Source organism: Antechinus flavipes, chromosome 4, assembly GCF_016432865.1.
Source record: "Antechinus flavipes isolate AdamAnt ecotype Samford, QLD, Australia chromosome 4, AdamAnt_v2, whole genome shotgun sequence".
NCBI lineage: Eukaryota > Metazoa > Chordata > Mammalia > Dasyuromorphia > Dasyuridae > Antechinus > Antechinus flavipes.
Genome location: NC_067401.1, coordinates 433955056 through 433979584, shown reverse-complemented (window position 1 = coordinate 433979584; position 24529 = coordinate 433955056). Strand labels below are relative to the sequence as shown.

At 35.6% G+C, this 24529-nt stretch overlaps 1 protein-coding gene across 1 annotated transcript in view; it reads right to left on the bottom strand.

The window, feature by feature from the left end:
- Positions 1 to 17240: 17240 nt before the first annotated feature.
- The window catches only part of RGS5 (regulator of G protein signaling 5), an 85737-nt gene continuing 78448 nt past the window's right edge, over positions 17241 to 24529 (bottom strand). Inside the window, exon 5 of the mRNA XM_051999148.1 lies at positions 17241 to 19450. Coding sequence (XP_051855108.1) covers positions 19289 to 19450 — 162 coding nt within the window. The 3' untranslated portion in view covers positions 17241 to 19288. The remainder of the gene's footprint in view (positions 19451 to 24529) is intronic.

Genomic DNA, 24529 nt, shown 5'->3' with positions numbered 1-24529 from the left:
GGTATAGCAAAAACAAGCATGTACGCATTTTCCTCAACTTCTTGGAGAACATAATTCTAACTATATCCCCCTATATACCCTGGGGTATTCACAATTTAACTCAATTCCCAAATGGCATCAGTTACACTAAATTCCCAACCAAAGTGCCCCACTCCTTGAACCCTTCTTTCTCTGGGCTCCCCAGTGGACTGGCTTGGACAATTGGGGTCTAAGCATTATCAGATCTTGAGATCCCCTGTCAGCAATTATACTGCCTGCACCTGGAACTGAAAAATGTCAAATGAAGCAAGACTACAGACCAAAGCTTATTTCTCAGGGCCATAGCACATAAGGAAAAGAGGCCCTTCCCTGTACAACTTACTTCATGGTATCTCTGCTTTGAGCAAACAAGACCTTCACTCCTGGACTCTGATGGAAAGAAAGAATAATTATGTTTCAGGCAGATAGATCTAAAGATACAGTCAGTTCTACCTATACAGCCAATGGACCTACAACATAGAAGACCAGTACAAAATATATTTTTTCTAGATTCAAGTTCCCATTGTCTCCCAATGCTTCCATTATAGGTCAACAGTTCTTATTTAATGACTGATGAACCTTTGGGAATACATCATGATGGTCCAAGGAATTTGTACCAATTCTTTAATGGTACATTAAACAACAGATGATTTTCTAATTATGTTAAATAATTGGAATATATAGATAATTATATTTTTTCCTTTGTCACAAGCATGTGAATGTTAGTTTCTTTAGTGATTTGAAATTGTCATGGTCACGAGCACAATGATTTTGGAGCTTGCTCAGTGATTATGTCAAATTCTGGACACTTCTAAGTACGATATGTTTTGCAGTTTCTCAACCTATCACCATATTGTATCCAAACTACCACAAAAGTTCAACATTTCAATTCAAAGTAATTTCCAACAAATAGTTTGTTGCATAGCATACTCTCCTAACTTTCTGTGCACTAAGTCAGAGTAGCTTCTTTGTTTCTGCTGTACCTGTACCCTGTGATGGTACCTTATCAGCTGTGTGATCACATAAACAAAATGTTACTAAACATCTGGATTTTTGCAAATATCAGGCTGTTTGAAAATAATGATCACTGCACCTCATAAACCATTTTAAATGTATCATGGACCATCACAAATATTTTGTAGAAGTCAAACTAAGGTTGCCTTTCATTGAAGTTTTAAGATTGCTTATAGATTTAAACAAATTTTCTGCTTTTGTTATTCTGTCTGGTAGATTTTCAAATGAACCAGTGAGCAACTCCTATTTAGTAGAGTTTCTGTGAGAATGTTGCTAATAGATCAGTGGTAGAAAAGAAAACAGTTATATCTGAAAAGATTATTTTAAACAAGAATTAGTTAATATATAAATATTGCTAAAAAAAAAAAACCCACAAAGCAATACAGGCAAGTGAATTTTAAATACATGCTTTATTTGATCTCATGACAATACTGTAGTCTATAAAAAGTACAATTACATTATGCCTTAAAAAGCATATATCGCTCAAAAAGTTATCAAACTGTGCATACCCTTTGATCCAGCAGTGTTTCTACTGGGCTTATACCCTAAAGAGATGCTAAAGAAGGGAAAGGGACTTGTATGTGCCAAAATGTTTGTGGCAGCCCTGTTTGTAGTGGCTAGAAGCTGGAAAATGAATGGATGCCCATCAATTGGAGAATGGTTGAGTAAATTGTGGTATATGAACGTTATGGAATATTATTGTTCTGTAAGGAATGACCAGCAGGATGAATACAGAGAGGCTTGGCGAGACTTACATGAACTGATGCTAAGTGAAATGAGCAAAACAAGGAGATCATCATATACCTCAACAACGATACGGTTTGAGAATGAATTCTGATGGAAGTGGATAAAGAGAACTAAGTCAGTTTCAATTGAGCAAGGATGGACAGAAAGAACACTGGGAAATGAATATAAACTGCTTGCATTTTTGTTTTTCTTCCCAGTTTATTTATACCTTCTGAATCCAATTCTCCCTGTGCAACAAGAAAACTGTTCGGTTCTGCACACATATATTGTATCTAGGATATACTATAACCTATTCAACATATAAAGGACTGCTTGCCATCTGGGGGAGGGGGTGGAGGGAGGGAGGGGAAAAATCAGAACAGAAGTGAGTGCAAGGGATAATGTTGTAAAAAAATTACCCTGGCATGGGTTCTATCAATAAAAAAGTTATTTTAAAAAAGCATATATCATAATTAAAATATTTTATTTTTGCTAAAAAGTGCTGATCCATCATCTGAGGCTTCAGCAGATCATAATCTTTTTGGTAGTAGAGGGTGTTACCTTAGTGTTAATGGCTGCTAAGTGATCAAGGTGCCAGTTGCTGAAGGTTGGGGCAGCTGTGTCAATTTCTTAAGAAGCAATGAAGTTTGCTGTGTATATTGACTTTTCCTTTCATGAATGATTTCTCTATAGCAAGCAATGCCATTTGATGTCATTTTACTTAAGAGTAGAACTTATTTCAAAATTAGAGTCAATTCTTACAAACCCAATCACAGCTTTATTGATGAGACTTATGTAATATTCCATTTTGTTGCATCTCAGGAAATAGGGTGGTTCAAAGAGAATGAGAGAGTCATAGATGGATAATCTGAACCCTTCCTTAATATGATGTTTCTGAGAAGAACTCATGACATGAATTTTAGTCACAGACACTCTTCTTAATTGTCCTTTCAAAGTATTTTAGTTTTTGAATGTTCTTAAAGAGTGGTTCTCGGAGCAAAATATAATGTGAGAAAGATGCTAATTTAACCCTTAATTTACAAAGAACCTAACACAGAAACATCTTTGTGAGTCAAGGGGTTCCCCAACTACTGACATAATCCTTTTTGATCTCAGACATTTCCTGCTGTTGATATCCCTCACTTAACCTCATGATTCCAAAGCCCCTCTGTGTCATACCTCTAGGAATCATCTGGCCAGATCCCACCCCTACAGCAAAACTTTGCCTTTATCTACATCCTGAAAAAAACATTCTCCAATGACTTCCTCATCAAAAATGGATGGCAAATAACTCAACAGAGGAACCTATCAGATGCTCATTGGACTGTGGGGATTATTTACTTAAATTGGAGCTAAATCACTGTTTTTATCTCTCTTCATTCACTTTTTTCTGCTTGAAAAAAGAAAACCCATATCTTTGTTTTGTAGAAACCTTCGTTCTATTTTTCCTAGGAAGCTTCTCAACCATCTGAGCCTTCCTAGGTTTCACCTTTTTACCTCTCACCCAATCCATGTAGGGCTCAGAGTAGTCCAAGATTCAGTGGGGCTCAAGAGCCAGACTTCAAAAAGATTCAGTTTTCAAAGAATTTTCAGGATAAGGGAAAACAACCCACATGTGCAAAAATATTTATAGCAGCTTTTTTGTAATAGCAAAGAACTGGAAACTGAGTGGATACTCATCAGTTAGGGAGTGGCTCAAAAAGTTGTGGTACATGAATATAACAGAATATTAATGTTCTATAAGAATTGATGAACAGATGAACAGACTGATTTTAGAAAATCCTAGAAAGATTTCCATTCACTGGTGCTGAGTGACATGAACAGAACTGGATAAAATTGTACACAATAACAAGATTTTGTGATCGACTGTGATGGACTTGGCTCTTAAGATTTGGCATGGAAAATGTCATCCACATTCAGAGAGAGTGAATGTGGACTAAAGCATAGTATTTTTACTGTTTGTTTTTCTTTTCTCCTGTTTTTATCCCTTTTTGGTTTGATTTTTCTTGCATAACATGACAAATATGGAAATATGTTTAAAAGGATTACACATATTTAAGCTATATCAGATTGCTTCCTGTTTTAGATAGGTGGAAGGTAAGGGAGGGAGGGAGAAAAATTTAGAACACAATGTCTTACAAAAATGAATATTGAAAATTATCTTTACATCTATTTGGGAAAATAAAACATTATTTAAAAAAGAATTTTCAGGATCAAGTATTCTAGACATACTCTTATAGCACTGAATTTGGAGTCAGTGTGCCTGGATTTTATGTACTTAAAGTAAACCAGTGAACTGCTCTGAACCTCATTTTTTCTCATCTATGAGATTAAAATACTTACTTTTCCTACCTCACAGGATTCTTGAGCTGGAGCAACACGAACCAATTTTCTCACGGCTTAATTTCCAGGTCCAGATTTAGGCCAATCTAAGTAAATGTGGCTTTAGTGTTCCTATCACCTCCAAGCTTTCTGACCCTGTTCCCTCCTATAATTCTAAGCTTTCAAGCTGTTCCCTTTCTGGTCATTCAAGAACAGCTTCAGATGAACTCTATACTGAGGGTTAGGCATTATGTGTTACTCTTCCCAAAATTCTTTGGGATTTAAGAGAGCCCCTAAGAGAGTGGATAAAGTTGAACAAAATGGAATTAATCACCAAGAGGGTAAAATTTCAGAAATCAAGAAAGAGAGCCATTTTCTGCTTCTCTGACAACAAAACAATCAGAGAAAATGGAATGTGTATAATGAAATGCAAGTCACAGCTTCAGTTGCTAAATAAAGAATGTGTTAAAATGAGTGTACAGATAAAAGAAGCAAAGGGGAAATCAATCCCCCATGTAAACAGACTCATTACAACCTCCTCACAGCAGCAGAGGCTCTTCCTAAATGGTTCTTTTCTGAGTAGTTCTGGGAATTCCTCCTCATAGGGGGCCGGAGTATTTGAGAACACAATGTTGGTTCAGGAGGACTAATAATGGATTTGGATTCAAAAGTTCTATGTTCAGATTGTACCACTAACTATGTGGCTGTGATCAAGTCCTAGCCTCTCTAGCTAAGTTTTCTTCTCTATAAAACAATTAGATTATTGAAGATGGCCTCTGAATTCCCTTTAAGTTCTAAATTTTGGTCCCCCCTTTTTCTCATGTAAGCCCACTTCAACTTCTCTCCAAAGGTTCAATATGTACTAGGGGCAACCTTGCCTTTATCTACATCCTGAAAAGACATTCTCCACTGACTTTCTTATTAGAAATGGAGGGCAAATGACTCTTTAATAGAGGAAACTATCTGCCAGTTCACTGTGCTGTGGGGATTACCTACCTAAACTTCATTTAAATCTTCCCTATTGTTTTGTCTCCCTTTACCCATCTTTTTCTGCTTGAGAAAGAAAAATCTATAATACTAGACTATAAACTTCATTTAGGTCCATAGGTGAAAGCAGGGCTTCTCAGGAAAAATGACCATATTGCCTTCCCAAATGCAAAAATTAATCAAGACTATTTAAATCCAACTGAATTGTGTGTGTGTGTGTGTGTGTGTGTGTGTGTGTGTGTGTGTGTAAGGATGTAACTGACATTCATGATATAGTTTCTTAAAGTCACACCTAAGAGTTGAGTGAAGGTGAACAACAAAGGTGGATAAACAGTCCTGAAAAGACTTTTACAAATCCACAATAGAGATACTAATCCTCCTTGAACATCCTCACACACACACACACACACACACACACACACACACACACACGCACACACATACACACACGTAGTTTTCAGTTGAAGTAATCAAGGCTATCTACAATAATGTGAAAAATAATTTAAATCACTATTCATTAAAGAAATTCAAACTAAAACAATTCTGATGTAACATCCTACACCTATAAGATTGGCTGTGATAGAAAAAGGAAATAATAAATGTGGAAGGAGATATGTGAAAATTGAAATACCAATGGAGTTGGTGGACAACTCTGGTAGAATTATGAATGATGCAATCAATATACAGAGCAATTTGAAAGAAAATGATTCTGCTCTAATTGGTGTTGTAATTATAATAAACTTTACCCCTGAGTTTGGAAAAAAGAGCAATTTGCAACTATGATCAAAAAACCATGCATACTATTTGACCCAGCAATAACACTACTAGGTCTCTATCCCAAAGGGATGAAAAAAATAAATAGGGAAAGAACAAATATAGCAGTTTTTTTAGTAGTGGCAAAGAATCTGAAATTGAGGGGATGACCATCAATTGGAGAATGTATGAATAAGTTGTATATGATTGTGATGGAATACTATTGTATTATAAGAAATGATGAGCAGGATGCTCTCATAAAATCTGGAAAGATTTACACAAACTGATGCAAAATGAAATAAACATAACCAAGAGAACTTTATACATAATAACAGCAATATTGTATACAGATCAAATGTGAATGAATTACTTATTTTTAGAAATACAGTTATCTAACACAATTCTTAGAGACTTATGATGAAAAATACTATCCATCTCCAGGGAAAGAAATATAGATTGAAGCATATTTTAAAAACTTTTATTTCTTGGTCTTTTTTGGCCTGTTTTCTTTTACAGCATGACTAATATGTTTTATATAACTGCACATGTATTACTTATATCAAATTGTTTGCCTTCTCAATGAAGGGGTATGGGAGGGAGGAAGAAAATATGGAAAGCAAAATTTAAATAAAAAAAGCAAATGTTAAAAATTGTTCCCCATGTAATTAGAGAAAAATAAAATATTAAATATATTTTTAAAGAAAAGAAAGAAAAAGCTCTGAGATGTGATAAGGGTTGCCAGGTGACTGCCAAACAAAAATTTTTATATAGTTGATGAATCTAAACTTTGCAATCAATCTGATAAATAGTAAAGGAGTTCAGAGTTGTGAGGGACCTATGGAGCAGAGTGCTGAGACACAACCATAAATTGTGTTAAAAAATTTGTCATTGAGTAATGTGGCTTTCAAATATGGCATTTGTTGATTCTTAAAGATAAAAGACATAATTCCCACTCTTGCATGTTTCTAAAACAATCATTATTGTTATTCCCTTAGTTCAACTTCAAGCCAATAGTGCTCCTGTTTATGAATGACTCTACATGGGTCTAATAATGGTTGGAGCAGGGGATCTGGGGTTTAGTCATAGCATAGCATTTTGCATTGAAGTAAAAAGTATAGGGAATTGGATGAGAGCAGTGATTCTCAAAGTAGTTGAACATTAAGGTAACACATTGACATAGATAAGTGTGTCAAATTACTTGGGGGAGATCAAAATATGGACTAAAAATCTCTATAGATTTATAAGTATAGGTATATATGTATATACTATACATGTATATATAAACATACACATGTTTGGATGTAGAATTGAAAGAAAGAGAGAGAGGAAGACAGAGACATAGAGAGAAACAGAGACAGAAAGGAAAAGAGAGAGAGGGAGGAGAGAGAGGGAGAGGTAGGAAAAGAGAGAAGAGGGAAGAAGAGAGAGGAAAGGAGGAAAAGAGAGACAGAGAAAAAGAGAGAGAGTAGAGAGAAAGAGAATGAGAGAGACAGAGGAAAAGAGAGAATGAGAGAGAGAAAGAATGAGAGCTTTTTTAATGTGGGTTATATCTATTGATATTTACTAAATTAAAAATTAAAATGCGAATATTATTATGAAACTTCTTTTGACTTTGTGGATGCCTTGGAAGGGCCTAGAGGATCCCCAGAAGCTCCAAGACTACTCCTGGAGAACCAAACCATTATGTTAGATTGCCTTTAAGGTCCCTTCTAATTCTTTGATTATTTGGAAAACCCAAATCTGGCCATTTTTAGATATACTTTATGCTTCTGTGTAAGGGTCACTTAATGAAGGATTCTTCTTAAAAGGGAGCAATCTTTAGATATACTTTATGCTTTTGTGTAAGGGTCACTTAATGCATGATTCTTCTTAAAAGGGAGCAATCAGCCACCTATAGTGTGTGACCTAAGAAATTTCATGCCTATTTCTCCAAAATGTCTCCCACATTGACCTACCATCATGCCTAAAATCCCCACTATTTAATGTACTCTTTTTAATATTAGAATTACTTTGAGAAGTCCATTATTAAGAAGTGCATAATCTGATATACAGAAATAATTCATTAAGTCAGGGATTCCAAAATGAAGTTCTTATTGCAAGGAGTCCCTGAATATACACTGCCATTCTCTTCTTTATTTAGCATTAACAAGATGGTAGAAAAAAGATACTAGAAAAATTTGAGTGATATTAAAGAAAAGAGATAGGCAAAGACTTACTTAAAACATGAATTCTTCTTTACTTATGACAAGAAAACCCATTTGGAATGCATCTACCTTAAAATCTGAACAGGGAACTAATTTCCTAAGATTGCTACTTTTGACTTTGGTATATTGTAGTTTATTCACGTTTGTCTTATTTAAGGAAGAATCAGATTTCTCACTTATATGCAGCCTAGGAAAGTTTACAAAGTGCTTTCCTTACAAAAATATCTGACCCATGGTGAATACTTTAGAATGCTTATTGGCCAAGTGATGGATTCATATGATTACCCCATTTTATATAAGAAAAAACTAAGATTTAGATGTGTTATGCAAGTGGCCCAATATCATGCAGCTAGTGAGGGACAAAGCAGCCATAAATTTGGAGTTGAAGTTCAGGGGTCTTTCCATTACCACATCTGCCATAACAATTTGCCAGACAAGCAGTCATGGGATTATGACAGTTTACTAGGTCTGAATCAGGGAGTGCAATTAATTGATCAGAGAAACATGATTGATAGTTAAGAGGATAATGACAATTAGTGAATAGTCAGACCTCTGCTAGAATACTGAAAATCAGGAGAAGCCAAATTTATGCAAGCTACACAGACATTTTAGTAACCACACCAGTCAATTTTTCTCTTTTCATTTTCATTCTATTGACTCAAAGGTACAGGGAGGATAACTACAATTTTTCTGGAACATTTATTCTTTACAACTGTGTTTAATCATTGAAGTTTTGTTACCTTGTAAAAGGAGACAGTCTGGTACAGTGGGAAGTGTCATGATTTAGAATCACAGAATCTGCATTCAAATTCTGAGTTTGTCTTCTCTTGCTTACATAATTTTGGCTATTCCTTTTCCTATCTAGGCCTCAGTTTCCTCATCTATAAATTAAGCTAAATCAAGTTTAAAGTCTCTTTTAACTCTAGAGCTATGATTTACTCTTTCTGCTTTGGATGGAAAATAATTTGTGGCCAATATGCTACTAGTCTGCTATGGTTTTAGCCAAAAAACACTGTGCTCGTTGGAAAAAATAGCCTTGGAAAGTTTTGAAATGAACAAATGCAGCAGGTGTAGTGTTTGGGAGGTTTTTATATTTAGTGTGTTTTGAATTTTTTTTCTTGTCATATATTAAATAAAGGCTATGATGATCTTACCTCCCCTGCACAGACTGGTAAAAAAAATGACTAACAAAATTACTTAGAAATACAGATTGCTATATAAATACCAATTACAAATTCTTTCCCAGACTCCAAGAGAGTACAATAAATATTCTACCTTTTTGGTCTACTTGAGATGTATGTGTCTTCTGAAGTTTCTGGTGCCAGCCAGTAATAGTACCCATTTTTGATAATATTAATGGCCTCAGCTGAGAACTAGGAACAATAACTGTGGGTTCTCAGTAGGTGCTAAAGGCCACATGAGAAAGAGTCTGGAAACCTGGGTTCTAATTCATACCCTACCACTAACTAGGTACATGGTCGTGGATAAATTATCAAACTTCTCTGGGTCTCTTTTTCCTAAGTTTCTAAAAAAATGTTGCCAATTAACACTTTTCTGGACTCTTTCCCAGAGTTGTAAAGTCCAAATGGGAAAATATTTATCAAGTACTTTGCTAACTTTAGAGAGCTTTAAAAATGTCAGTTTTCATTGCTATCACTATTATATTAAAATGTGGAATTTACTCCAATATATGCTTTCTTTCTTCAAACTCAAATTCATTGCCCCTAAGTAACAGAAAATCAAGTCAAAGAAGGAAAAAAAAGATCTAAAATGAGTAATAGTTCTTTAAGCATCAGTATCTACAAGGTCAATTTTATTTTGAGTAGATCTATTAGCCCCAAAATGTCTTTGAGTACTTTTAGAGTCAGTAGAATTCAAACTCTAAACAAGGGTATTTTAACCTGGGATCTTTACATTTTTTTTGGTAACTATACTTTAATTTGTTTTCTTTGAAATCCTGTGTGTTTTATTTTCTGCATTTGAATCATTATTTTTGTAAAGGGATCTATAGGCTTGCTCAGACTTCCAAAGGAATCTATAACACACAAAAAAGATAAGAATCTCTTTTTAGAATGTCTTTGAAGAGGGGGGAGAAGATGAAAAGAATTCCTGTATTCACAGAATTCCAAGAAGCAATCATTTTCTAGGAGTGGCCAACTCACCACCCTAGAACCTCAGTGTTGTAGAATGTGAACAGATTGTTGAATATGGAGAGGGAAGAACCGAGTACAAATTCCATCTCTGCTATTTCTTTCTTATTTGGTTTAAGGAAAGGTTCCACGATTCAGTGACAGTTTCTTCATCTGAAAAATGAGGGCACCAGTTAGGTAATCCCCTAAGGTTTTTCTATTTATACATTCCATAGTTCAAGGAGAATACTTCAAAAGCTTCAGAGAATGAATGTAAGTAAGCAAGCATGAGGAAATATTGGTAATTTGCAAAGACAAATGATTTCACAAACAAATGAATAATAGATGAACAATAGAAATAACTGTCTATTCTAAACAGTATAAGAAAAGAATTGGATATTAACAATTAAAAACTCGTTTTTCTCAAGTTGTTTATTAATTATCCTGATAATATCCATTAAGTCCAGTATACTCTTGAACAATAATGCACTCTTAAGATCAACCTCATAAGTAGTCATCTAAGCCTCTGCTTGAAAAGCTCTAGTTGGAGGAAATCCCACAAGAGTCATTCTACTTTTCTTTTCCTATCTCACCCAAGTTGGAAGCACAGCGACTTCTCACAGCCTAATCCCACTACTGGTCAGCATGGGAAATTTGACCTGCTCTGTTTCCAAAACTTTGCTTTTAGCTTCAGCTCCCATTAGCTCACTACTACAGATTGTTAGATTGAGTATGGGCATCAGAACAATACTCTGCAGCTTGGAACTCCTGAGCCATTCTATTTTACCATAATTCTAATCATTAGGAAGGGTTTTTTGTTTGTTTGTTTGTATTTCTTTTTTTTGCCTAAATCTGCGCATTTACAATTTTTATCCATTACTCCTAGTTTTCCTCTGGGACAAGAGTTAATACTTCTTCTTATCTTCCAAGTACTTCTTTCAACTATCATGTCCCCTCTTTCTACTTATTCTAGATTCTTTTAGTCTCAGTATACATCTCCAGTTTTTTCAGTTGGCATGCGACACAAAGGCCTTCATTATTGTGAATGGCCTAATCTGAATATATTGAATCCTGTCTCGTTGAAAAATATGGTGTGCAGAACTCAAGACAATATTCCAAATGTGGTCTGACCAGGAAAAAATTCAGCAAGATCATCCACTCTTTATTCTTAAATACTACACCTCTCTTATTGTAGTACAAATGATCTTAGCTTTATAAGTTGCTATCTTATATTGTTGATGAAATCAAGCCAGTACTGACCTAAAACCCTAAGATATTTTCAAGATGAACTAATGTAGCAATTGGATAATTACTATAAAGAAACCTGGTCTTTTATTAATATGAAAATACTTGCATTAAAGCCAGGCAGAATAGTTCATTCCTAGAACAATATATTTAGATATAATGGAAACTGACCAATGACTTAGCATACAGTAATCATTTATTAAACTTTTGTTAATTGATTGACAATCAATCGTTTCTTGAGATAGTTTTAAAAAGCAAAAAAGTCCATAAATCTTTGCACTTGATCACTCTATATATCTGATGTTTTTAAGGGAGCAAATCCAGCTCTGCTCTTTGAAATATTTTCACACATTACCACCAAATGCGTGTGCCATCTGTACTGTCCTAAGCTAGGCATTGAGCCATAGGACTATGGTTATGGGCAATTATAGCTCAGCATGCTGGAGAGTCTTATCACATGATGGGAGTGGGTAGGATATTAAAACTAACTATTCCCAAACATATTCAGAGATTACCAGCCAAAAAGCAAAGTATGACAGAGATAAAGAAATTCTACCAGATCTCAGCTCTCATATGTCCTTTTTTTTTTTTTTTTTTTTTTGAGGTGGGCAGGGGAGAAGAGAGTCCAAAATACTTATATATTTGTAAATAAAACAAACCAATTCAACCAAGGAAGGATGTATTGAAAATAAGTCCAAAGGATTTGTTTACTTTCCATACATAAGACTGTGAGCTGGAATCTTGCAGGACTTCATTCAAGGCTTTCTCATTGGGTTCATCTTAATACATATGTAGAATTCTAATGTACTAGAGGTCACTAATTTCAAATGGTGTGAGGAATTGGATCTACTTGCTAATGATAATCACAGCTTTGCTCATTGTCTAACAGCTCAACACAGAGGAGGGATGGTGCAAGGGTGGTTATGAAGAATGCATTTAATGTGGTGGATAGAGCATTGGACTTGAAGTCAGAAAAACTATGTTCATATTGATATTCTGGGCAATTAGACATTATTAGGCACTAACTGAGAGTCACATAATTTTTTTCAATCTGAGTTTCCTCAATTGTAAAATGGGGATAATTATAGCTTCAAACTCATAGGGTTAATATGAGAATCAAATGAGATGCTGCATGTAAAGTGTTTTGTAAATCTTAAAGCTCATAAAATGCTAGCTATTATCATTATTATATCACTTTCATCTTTTGATTCAATAGATCAGATAGTATTATAGTTGATTCTTCCTAGGACTGAAGTCCCCCTAACTTGGCCTTTCATCCATTCTCCAGACCTCAGCAAGCAAACTAAGAAAAAGAATCATATCCCTACTTAAAACATATTTTTAAATGTCTTAAGAATCAAGGAGGACCCACATGAGGCTAATGTTGATATATAGATATGAATTTAATACATAATGTATGTGATAATGATTACAGAATACATGTTTTGTGTTATAATCATCACAATGTATATCAGGGTACATAAAGCATTGGTTAACAAAAATAAGGAGTAAAATACAAATGTCCCTGTAGTAGATGGTCAATGGATAAATGTTAAATTATAGGTTTTCAAACTCCTTCCCAGTACTAGGGTTGTATAAATTAAAAACAAAATAAAATTGAGAATTGAGGAAATACAAATTACAGACCACCCCTTCCCCTAAGTCCTGCTTTTGAGGAGGGGGGGAATGCCCTTTTAGTCCATTTTTTTCAAGATGACCTGATTCTACTGTTCTGAGCCACTGTCAAATTCTCCAACTCTCTATTCTGCTTATGTCAATGTGACTTTGCACATTTTTTCCTTCACAGCAACATGATTTTTAAAAATTACCCATTTTCTCATTCAGACAGTTAGTTCTCATCCACTATCTTTCTTTTCCTTTGTCAGTGGCTAGAATGGAGGATAAGAACAGTTTTGTGGAAGAAATAAAATACTTTAAGGAAGGAAGATAGATACCTTACAAGGAGCTCATTTAAATTGGTCATACATGTTGGAGTATATATTGGCAAGTTGTTTATCAAAATATCAAAGAGAAAATGGAATAACACTATACAATAAAATTAAAATAAAGTTTGCAAAAAGTTTTTTTTTTAATTTTGGAATTTCTCCTCTTAAAATTTTAATATGTGGATTATTTGTTGTCTAGGGGAGGGAGTTGGGGAAAGGAAGGGAAAAAAATAGAACATAAGATTTTGTAAGGGTGAATGTTAAAAATTATCCATGTATATATTTTGAAAATAAAAAGCTTTAATTAAAAAAATTTAGTATGTAGGTTTCTATTGAATTTCAAGAACATCATTTCAAAGGGAACTTAAAATGTGTTAAGAATAAAGCCCCCTGCAGGCAGGTCCCAGACACATCTCCTGGGGAAGGAGGATGGGTTTATCACCAGCAGCTTCAGGACAGATGATTGAAGTAAAATGTGAGCTTGGCTCATTCCAGATGCAACTAAGTGACAATGCCATTCAGGGGGTTGCTGAGTTTCACTATGATTCCAAGCCATGAACCCTCAAAGAGTTAGCAGGCTCCTGGGATTCAAACTCCTTGGGTCACAGAAATTCTCCAACCTCCTCAGTCCAAGCTCTTGCCTTCCCAGCTCACACCAGACCAATAGGAATAAACACCTGGTCCCAGCTGTTCTTTTCTGTAATCGGAAAGCTGCCCAGAATTAAAATGCAACTCCCATCTAGCCATTTTTTCCATCATTCAGCAAACTGTGAAGGTTACTGATGTTAAGAAGCAAGTGCCTTTCAAACAATTTTAAAAGTGGCAGCAGGCAGATATTTGGGTTTTGTTTAAATCAAAATTGTTTCCTAGACAATAGGAGTGTGAGTGTGTTTGTGTGTGTGTGTGTGTGTGTGTGTGTGTGTGTGTGTGTGTATTTTTCTTGGTGCAAAGCTTTCTAGCTTTGATTCCCCTTAATGGATGGTAGACACATATGTCTGGCACACCTCGCCTTAGCTCATTCCTGTCTGCCAGGAGGCTGGACAGAACATGTGCAGCTAGATAGGACATTTTTTATGGAAGGAAGTTTTTTGCCTGAAATATTCTTGGCCAACAAGATGATCAAATGTCATACAAGCTATGGCTCAATGATGAAATTAATACTCTTTAAGATTCTTTTTTAAAAAAATGCAGCCTAAGAAGATTAAATATTCAGGAGGAAGGGAGAACACATCTGTCGGTCACACCATCCTCATAACACTGAGCAGAGACTGAGTGATAGAATAATAGTCCAAATGATCATCTTGGAATGTGTCTGTTTCCCAGAAGTGGGCCAGTTCTGGTGCCTTAAAGCCAAAAGGCTTTATTTAGTTAGTCTAAACTATGACATCACAATTCAGGTCAGATTGCTTCAAGATTATCCCCATAATTAAATTGGTGGGTGATTCTATAACATTTCAATTTTATCAGAGGCATGGGAATGGATGGTCTTGCTTGTATGCATATTAGATACAAGCTCTAATTTTACAGAAACCAACTCTTATTTTACAAAAATTGAAAAATGAAAGGTACAGAAATAGAAACATTTAGTTGGTACTATATTCAATGAGTGGGAATCGGGGAATCTTAGAGAAAAGAAAAAAAAATCATATTGTTTTCTTATGTTACAACTTGTTGACTGCCATCTTTAGCTCAACCAGTCTTGCATACAATGAATTTATTTGGGGAGAAGACAAGAAAGAAACCTTATAAGACCACTTTTCTCTTCAAGATTCAACCTATCTCTTCACAATTATATTGACCATACAACCTTATCTGTTCAGGATAACTGAAGGGGAGAAAGAGGCTTGGACTTCATTTATAATGTCACTTATCTCCTTTTTGGCAGTTTCTGAGCTAAATTGTCTTGATTTCTCTGAAAATAGAAGCCCCATTTTACAACATCTCCATCTAGGAGCTCAGGAGAGAAAGAGAGAGAGAGAAAAAGAGAGAAAGAGAGAAAGAGAGAAAAAGAGAGAGAGAGAGAGAAAGAGAGAAAAAGAGAGAGAGAGAGAGAGAGAGAGAGAGAGAGAGAGAGAGAGAGAGAGAGAGAATGTGTTCTATGTGTCTCCACTTACAAATGTGTCCATGTGGACTTTTAGCAAACAAATGGAAACAACATAATCTGATTTTTACTTCACAATCATTTTCCAATTTCTTTGTCCCAGCCCTGGTTCAGGTTCTGGTCTAGCTCAAATCTGTTGCAAATCCAGGCAGCAAAAAGCCTAATTTCATGGGGTAGTTTTCTTTTCTTTTCTTTTCTTTTCTTTTTGGTGGGGGAGGTGTCCTGGGATAAGAATCATGTTCCTTTTTTCTTGTTGAGCCCTGTTTGTTTCCTCCACCATTCACAACCTCACACAGCCCAAGCCAACTTACAGCAACATTTATATTTTCACAAGGCAGGAAAATGGAAGCATCACAATGCTCCCTTGTTATTAATTCTCATACTTTCCCAGGCAATTTGCTCAAGGGAAAAAAGGGGGAAAGATGCAAAACTATTACATTTTTTTAAAAAATTCTGGAATGAATATCCCAACTCCTCCTGTTCCCCAGAAAAAGAAAGTATTTTCATCATGTTTCTATGGAAACCATTTGTAACAGAGATTTTTTTGGTAAATATTCTTTTTGTCTGATTCCTTAAATAAAAGAGGTTCTCAGATAAATTTCTTCAGAGATTTAAAAGTTGTTTTTCCCACTTTGAATTTCAGCTTTTTTGTTTATGGTCTTTTCCAGTTACTTAATCTATTATAAAGATGTCTAGTTGACATTTAAAAACATTTCCACGATTAATTTGGGGGTGTCTAATGAAAATAGTTGGCTTGACAGACTTGGAGACAAACATACTTTTAGTGCCTCATCCTCCAGCTCAGGAAAAAATCTAGAGAAAACAGTTCTTAGCATCTCCCTGAATTTTATTTCATCATCCTGAGCCTTCAATTATGCTGAGAACTCTCAAGTTCTTCATGTGTGACTCCAAACAGATGGAGAAAGACTAAAAAGTCTGATTCCAGATAAGTTCAAATATCAGAATATTTAGTATATTATATGGATTTGGAGCTGAATTATTTTTACATTTTGTGCACGTATTGACACCATTTAAATCAGTCTCAAATCTTCTCAGTATGTTTTAAACTTCTGATTGCCAAAGAAGGTTCCTGCTCCCTGATCCTCATCATGAAAGTCTAAACCACACAATCCAACAACTTGTCACATTTTCCCACTAGTTTTATTTTTTTTTCTGTGTCGATAGCTACTCTGGAAAATGTGGGCCAATAAGATTCATTGTGCTTTTCTTTTCCTGTGGCTGGTCTATACCACCCTCAAAGGCACTCAAAGGTAACTGTTTAAGACACATTCTTATTGCAAATCTAATTTTACAGCCATTGAAAAAGATCCTGATTGCCTGAGTGGTGGGGAAAAAGAACAAATTATGACACCAGAGAAAGGGAAGGTTGGTGAACAGACACAGTTAACTAGACATAGAGTCATTCTCCACTGTGTGATAGATTGATTGTTATCTGACCCAGGATGACAGATTCATAGCAGACATGAAGGAAATTGTGGGCAGTGACTTGTCTATCCTACCTACCTCATCCCCTCCACCTTGACATTTGCTAAATGTGAAGCAATGCCTCAGCAGGAGAGATGAAATATCCTGTAAAAATTCTGCCTGGGTGTGGGTTAAGGTTAGCTTTCTCTTAAAGCACGGGGTGATGTTAGGACAATTCTTCTACTTTCTTTAAGAAACAACTGAATAAAAGAGTAACAGTATCATGGAGATTGAGAACTGATAATAACAGAAACAAATGGGAAAAAGGCATAGGAAAGGGGAAATAGATTGCTGGAAACTAAACAATTAATTCTTTCTGATTTAAACATGACATACATTTTATTCCCCCAACATCAGAATCCTTCTCCTCCAAGTAAAATTCATCATCGAAACCTCAATTGCCTTGACAAGTTTGTTCAAAGATATGATTCAAATATGCTCAGATATCTAGATTCATTTCTATGTCACAACAATTTAAAGAAATATTATTTTGGTATATATACTACAGGGAAAGAAATAGAACAAGTTCACTTACCATACTAAAATAGATATGAGTACAAACATACCACAAAATACCTTGGTACCATGAGCTAAGGGCTGTATGAGGCATCTTGGGGTCATGAATAACTACTGTGATTATGAATTCACTAGTGCTGATAGTAGAAACTGGGAAAAAGAAATTGGGTTGCTAAAAGAGCACATTGTTTTGGAAAATACTGACTACTACATCTCCCTCAAGCTCTAGGGATAGTCAAAGTATGTCCCCCTTACTCTCTTCCCTGCTCCTTGCTAAAAAAATTGAGAATGGTTCAAAAATAATGTCATTTATTACTAATTAGCCATGATAATATTGGGTAATAGGCATATATGTGCAGTAGACCTTTGTACTTTATAGTTTTTAGATACTTTCCTACTTTTCTATTTTTTCAAAAGAATAGTTGCTCAACAAAGGGAGGTTAGATATTCTGTGAAAATTGTGTGTGTGTGTGGAGGGGGAAGCTGAAGGAAAGGAATACCAGGGATTTTTTTTTCTGAAAGAATAAAATACTATTATCATTGTTCTAATTTGTTCAAGGTCTCAGGCATTGTTAGAATGAGGACTGGGCAGTCCAAGGACTTGACCATGGAATAATCGTTACAAACAGAGTACTTCCTATTTCTCTCCATTTAGTCTATTTCTCATTTCATTAGATCACAAGTTGGTGTTGTATTCTGCCTCAGTCATTCCTTTACTAAGGTGTTAGGTTTAGAAATCAATTCCTCAGATTGAAGGGGAAAAAAAGAAGACCATGCTGTCACTATTGGAATGATGTTTGTACAGTATGATCTAATGTTTTCTTTGTAAGAAGCCTCCAGAACTGTGTTAAATGTTTTTATATGCATATAAATGATTGATAACAGCATTTTTAGCTTTCACCTACCTAAAGAAATATTCAAAATTTTAAAGAGTACCTTTAAAAAAATCCAAACCTCTCATTTTATCTAGGAGGAGATGTTCTCTATGAATATGGATCAGAATTTGTTCAGTAGTATGTAATCTAAGAGATTTATCTGGTCCTTTGCAAACTTAAGTGACTTTGCTGTGTGTATTAGAAGAAGGATTTCAAACCTGGTCTTTGAGATTCCAAGGCTGACTAGCAACTGCACCAAACTGTCTTTAATTAACCTAAATAATATCTGCTTCAGAAAATAGAGTGGGCCAATCTTCACAAATCTCTAACTCTTACAAGAAAGACATAATGGTTCAACAACAGTTGAAGTCATGGTACTCACTCTGACATTCTCATTCCCTTTGAATCATGATAACAACAAAAATCCATTTGACTATCCCTTATAGAATTTATAGAATTAGGACTGTTGTTGGGCCCAGATTGTCATCATATAGTTGCATTATATGAACTGGATTTCCCCATATCCTTCATTATGGTTGATTCTCTTCATCTCCTCTTGCTTTAATTCTGATCTGGGAAACTTTTAAGTACACTGTGGTGACTGATCTGAGTGAACAAGGAGGCTCTAGATCCTATTCATACAACAAGAAGAGGCTTAATGACCACCCTCAATAATGTAATGGAAAAGATTCTCATATACGTCTTCCCTGGACTAGATGGTCTCTGTGGACACCTTCCAGTTTGAAGATTCTGAGGTTTTACAACTTTGTGAAAGAGAGAACAGTAGTCAAGCTTGAGTGTATCCAAAACAATGTGGAGGAAAAGATCTCAGCAACACCATCTGGGATAATTTTGGATAGGATAATCTTCAGGATAGGGTTTTCATGCATAACTTTGTAGGTAACTAAAAAGAAATAGATTGCCTTGAAGGGGCAGGGGAAGAACTCCCAAGATGCCTTTAACATTGCTACTTGATCAGTTCCTGATAAAACTCCGACCGGATGAATCGTGGCAGGGAATCCTTCTCCATCAGAGCATGGATCCTCTTTTGAGCCATGTCAAAGCTACTGGGTGAAGGTTCCACCAGGTTCTTCATGGTCACAGCCTTGGTGAAATGGTCGATATTCACCTGCAGACAAGGATACAGGGAGGCAAGTGTCAACCTTCATTTGTCTGGAGAGTAAAATCACATGGCTTAAGGGGAAGAGAATGGGAAGAAGGAGGTGTACATTTTAAGTTATAATCCTTTTTTTTTTTCCTTTTTATCCTCCAATATAAAAAAGTGCTAAATTTAAAGTCATCATCTTTTCCTCTGACATACTCTTTTTTCTAACTTTCCTATTTCCTTCAAAAGTGCCACTACCCCTTTAGTCACATTGGTTAAAAATATCAAGAGTTATCCTCTGTTCATTAGTCTCCCCTCATCATTGATTTTTATTTTTCCAATATTTTTCTTTCATTTATCTTTTTTTTATTCCTCACATAGCTAATACCCTAGTATAGAATCTCCCTATACTTTACCTGGACCACTGAAACAACCTCCTGATTTTTCTCCCATTGATCCTCCACACTGATGCTAACCTGATATTCCAACCATGTTACTGCACTGTCTGAGAAACTTTGGTGAGTCCCTATTGCATTTACAGAGCCATAATAACTAAAAAGAAGTCTTCATGAGTAGCAGATGCACCATCCAGTATAAGGACTTTGGAATAGGGATGAAATACAACTCATCTATTTGGCATATAATGCCCAGCACAATCTGGCTGAGCATAATCTATTTTTTCCAAACTTATTCCATCTAATTCTTTCTTATGCATTCCAAATTCCAGCCAAACTGCCCTACTTGCTTTTCCCCATCCTACCTGAGTGTATTTGCATAGGCTTTCTATTTATTTTCCATAACTAGAATATCCTTCCTTCTTCCCTTGTACCTTTTGGAATTCTTAGCCCTTCAAGACTCAGCTCAGATGCCTTCTTCTCTACAAATCAATTCTTGATTCTCTCTCTCCCAGCCTTTCCTTATTAGTATTTTCTGCCTTCTACAATTACTTTCATTGGTTTTGCCTATACTTTGAATTTATTTATCTGTGTTTTGAATACTGTGAATTTAATAATAGTTATAATTAGGTAGCATTTACATATGATAGGCACTGTGCTAAGATCTTTACAAATATTACCTTATTTGTTCCTTACAACAATCCTAGAAGGTAGCTGATATTATTATCCTCATTCAACAGTTGAAGGAACTGAGGCAAATAAAAGTTAACTGATATACCCAGTGTTTTCCAGCTAGTAAGTGTCAAAGCGACTGGATTTGAACTCGTCTTCCTTCCTTTCTCCCTTTCTTTCATTCCTTCCCTTCCCTTCCCTCCCTTCCTTTTTTCTCCTCTCTCCTTTCCTTCCTTCCTCCATTCCTTTCTTCCTTCCTGTCACCTATCATCTACTGTGCCACTATCTCTAATTTCCTTCTGGTAGAATCTAAGCACTCTGAATGTTGGGGCTATTTTGTTCTTGTCTTTCTATACCAAGCCCAGCACAGCATTTGGCACATATTAGATAATTAATAACTTACTGTGACATATTTAACATGTATAGGACTGCTTGCCATCTAGGGAAGGGGGTGGAGAGAGGGAGGGGAAAAATCGGAACAAAAGTAAGTGCAAGGGATAATGTTGTAAAAAAAAAATACCCTAGCATGGGTTCTGTCAATAAAAAGTTATTTAAAAATAAAATAAAAAATAATAACTGTTTAAAAAATAAAAAAGATTTTTGGAGTCAAAAGAACTGGATTTAAGAGCTCTGATGCTTACTAGTTGGATCTTTTCCTTCACCTCAGAAATGAGGGGAATAAAAATGCTTATAGCACTATGGATGGTCTGGAGCATTTAGGAGCATATATCAGAGCTGGACTTGAAATCTACAAAATTAGCCTTCAGTTGTTGCCTCTGGCATTGCCTTACTAGGTGACTATGGGCAAGTCAGTTAATATCTCTAAGTTTCAAATTTCTCACCTTAAAATGAAGATAAAAATAACTTCCTGCCAGGTGCCTGAGAGGCTCAGAGGAGAGAGCAAATGAACCAAATTTTGGAGAGAGAGCAATGTCAGCTCTTCATATTACCAGTCTCAGAGGGCTGCTGTGAGAAAAGAACATCTGGTAGCCCTTGAAACAAAATGAAAAGGTGAGCTATTGGTTTATAGAGGTAGGGCAGAGCTTTAGTAGGAAATAGCAAATGATGACTGGGACAGGAAAACTTATCAGGACACGACTTTCCAAATTCAAATTAGGAATAATATTTTAATAGTAATATTATTAGCTAAAACATGTATTACACTTACTATTTTACAATTTTGTCTCATTTGATCCTCACAATAACCTTGAGATACAGAAGATACTGTTATTAACCCCAGTTTATAGATGAGGAAACTGAGGCAATAGGATCAAATGATTGGTGTAGGGTCACAAAGCAAGTGGCTGAGGGCTGGATTTGAACTCAGGGTTTCCTGATTCCAGGCCCATGTACTATCCATTGAGCCAACTACCTCCCCTGGGAAACTGCAGCTCAGATAATTGAGGCTGATGTATAACTTTTAGGATCTTTATATAGCACTCTGTGGTCAAGAAATGGGTAGATGCTTATTTCAAAGGAAGTTTAAATAGTTTATTAGAAATAGGGATAGGGCCTGGACTTATGATTTCATTAACAGAGTGAGCTCTCAGATAAAGAAATTCCTTCTGTCAATGAAAGATGGCTTATCCTTTGCAATATATAGGCTTAGTGAGCCCTCTAGAACATGGAGTAGTTAAGAGAATTGCCCAGAATATGTCAAGACGAACTTTTTGGACTGAGGGTCATTCTCTATCTACTTTGCCTTGCCTTCTAAAAAGTTTATAAAGTTGGATCCAAAATAAAGAAAATGAAATGTCTGATGATTATTCTCAATTGGAACACTAGGGAGTGCTGCAGGTCACGAGTGTGATGCTACTGAGTTCCCTTGGGCTAAAGGCAAGAGCCATGGAATGAGAAATGATTCAAAAATAAATAAATAAATAAATAACAGAAAAGCTTCAGAATCATAAGACTAGGGCAGAATGTGTTATTGCCTGCAGAGAAAAGGAGAATTAAATTTAGAAAGCTATGATTAAGCAGCAAAGCATACAGTAAGAGAAGAAGGACCTTATATCTCCCTTTAGCACATACATCCTCAGTATGGGTTCTAGGTCTTCAAGGGTTCTCAATAAATGTTTATTAAATTTAACTTGATAAGTGAGGTGGTCTCTAAGGTCATATCTACATCTTAACATTCTGGCATTCTAAACTGTATAGTATGTTCTTTGAATATATATATATATATATATATAATATATATATATATATATATATATATAGAATAGATGGTCAGTCACATACTTACTAGCTATGTGTTCCTGGGAAAGTCACTAAACTTACTTTGGCCTCAGTTTCCTCATCTGTAAAATGGAAATAATAATAGAGTCTACTACATATTATTCTTGTGTGGCTCAAATTAGGAAATATATATATATATGTATGTATTATATAATTTGTCAACTTTAAAAGCAATATTTAAATATTAACTATTATTACTACCATTATAAAGTCAAGCAGACCATCTTCTACACTTACATTTATCTCACCAAATCTTGCTTAAATACCTACTTCATTGTGTAGTACTGTGCTGGTGCAGGGAAAGATAAAAAAAAAAATCCTTCCCCTCATGGAGCTTATAGTCTAGTTGGATAACAAGACATTACAAACTACAATACAAACTAATACACAAGAAGTCCATTCAGAACACAGAACACAATGTTATTTGAAACTGAAACAAGAAAGTTGATGGAGGAAATCAAGGAAGTCTACGTGGAAAGGAGGACTGCAGTTATGCTTTTAACTACCTTGGATTTTTTTTTAAGCAACTTTATTATGTGCACAAATATACACTTGAATATTTATTCATTTTAAAGGGGCAGTCAGATGGCACTGTAGAAAGACACTAGTCTTGGAGTCAGGAAGACCTGAGGTTAAATACAGACTCAAACACTTAACTGTGTGTAACCCTGAGCAACTCACTAATCCTGTTTGCCTCAGTTTCCTCCACTGTAAAATGAGTTGGACAAGGAAATGGCAAGCCACTCCAGCATTTTTGCCAAAAAAAAAAAAAAAAAACTCCAAACTCCAAAGTGGGTTGTGAAGAGTGCGGCATGACTGAACAAACAACTCATTTATTCACTTTATACTGAAATTGCATGTATTTGTATATGTATTTGGTTTCCTTATGAGAATGCAAGCAGGGATTGCTTCATTCTTTTTATTTGAATCTCCAAGCCTAGCCCTGTGCCTGGCACATAGTAGGTGTTTAATACATACTTATGGGCTGACTGAGGGATTCATTGAGAGCTTTTGGAGAATGACCTGGATGGGTTTGGGAGATACAAAGTAATCTAGTTGGACTAGAATACAGAGTATCTGGAAAGGGGCTAATGAGATGAAGTTGAAAAGGTAGCATTCAATGGGCCTCAACTGCCCTCTAAGGATGCTGGTACTATACTAAGCTTGGCAAAGGGAAGAATGGGCTGAGCAGAACTATGGAAGCTTAGCTGGGTACCAGTACAAAAAAAGACTTAAAGGCCAGCAGACTTGGCAGGGGACTATTGCAATAATCCAGGCAGGAAGCGATAGAAGCTTGTTTTAGGGTGGTGTCCATGAGAATATCATTTTAAAATGTAACTGCAAGAAAATGTCTCAATTATATATGAGCCCCTTATTCAGCCCCCACATTCCAGCCTTTTCTGATGTCAGACTTTCCTCACATAGCTCTTGGACCAAATAAAACATCTGCAGACCCTGGGGACTCATCAGGACTGATGTTATCTATTTTAGCTCTAGGAAAATAGTGCCTTCACAGTCCCCTGTGTAAACACAGGGGCATCTTAGGGCAATGGCACTGTATAAAATCCTGGCTATCTTAGCTGACAGAGCAAAGTACCACCAGAAAGATGACACCATTCCCAAGTTTAGCTAGACCAAATACATTTTAATCCTTTTCAGCCTGATGAAGACTACCAAAATTTCATTAATAGTCTTAGAGTAGAAGTGTCCAATTCGGGAATTTGCAAAGGCTCAGAATCACATTAACATGTAATTGGGAAGTGTTTAATAAAATAAAGATGCAATACAACATAAAAAG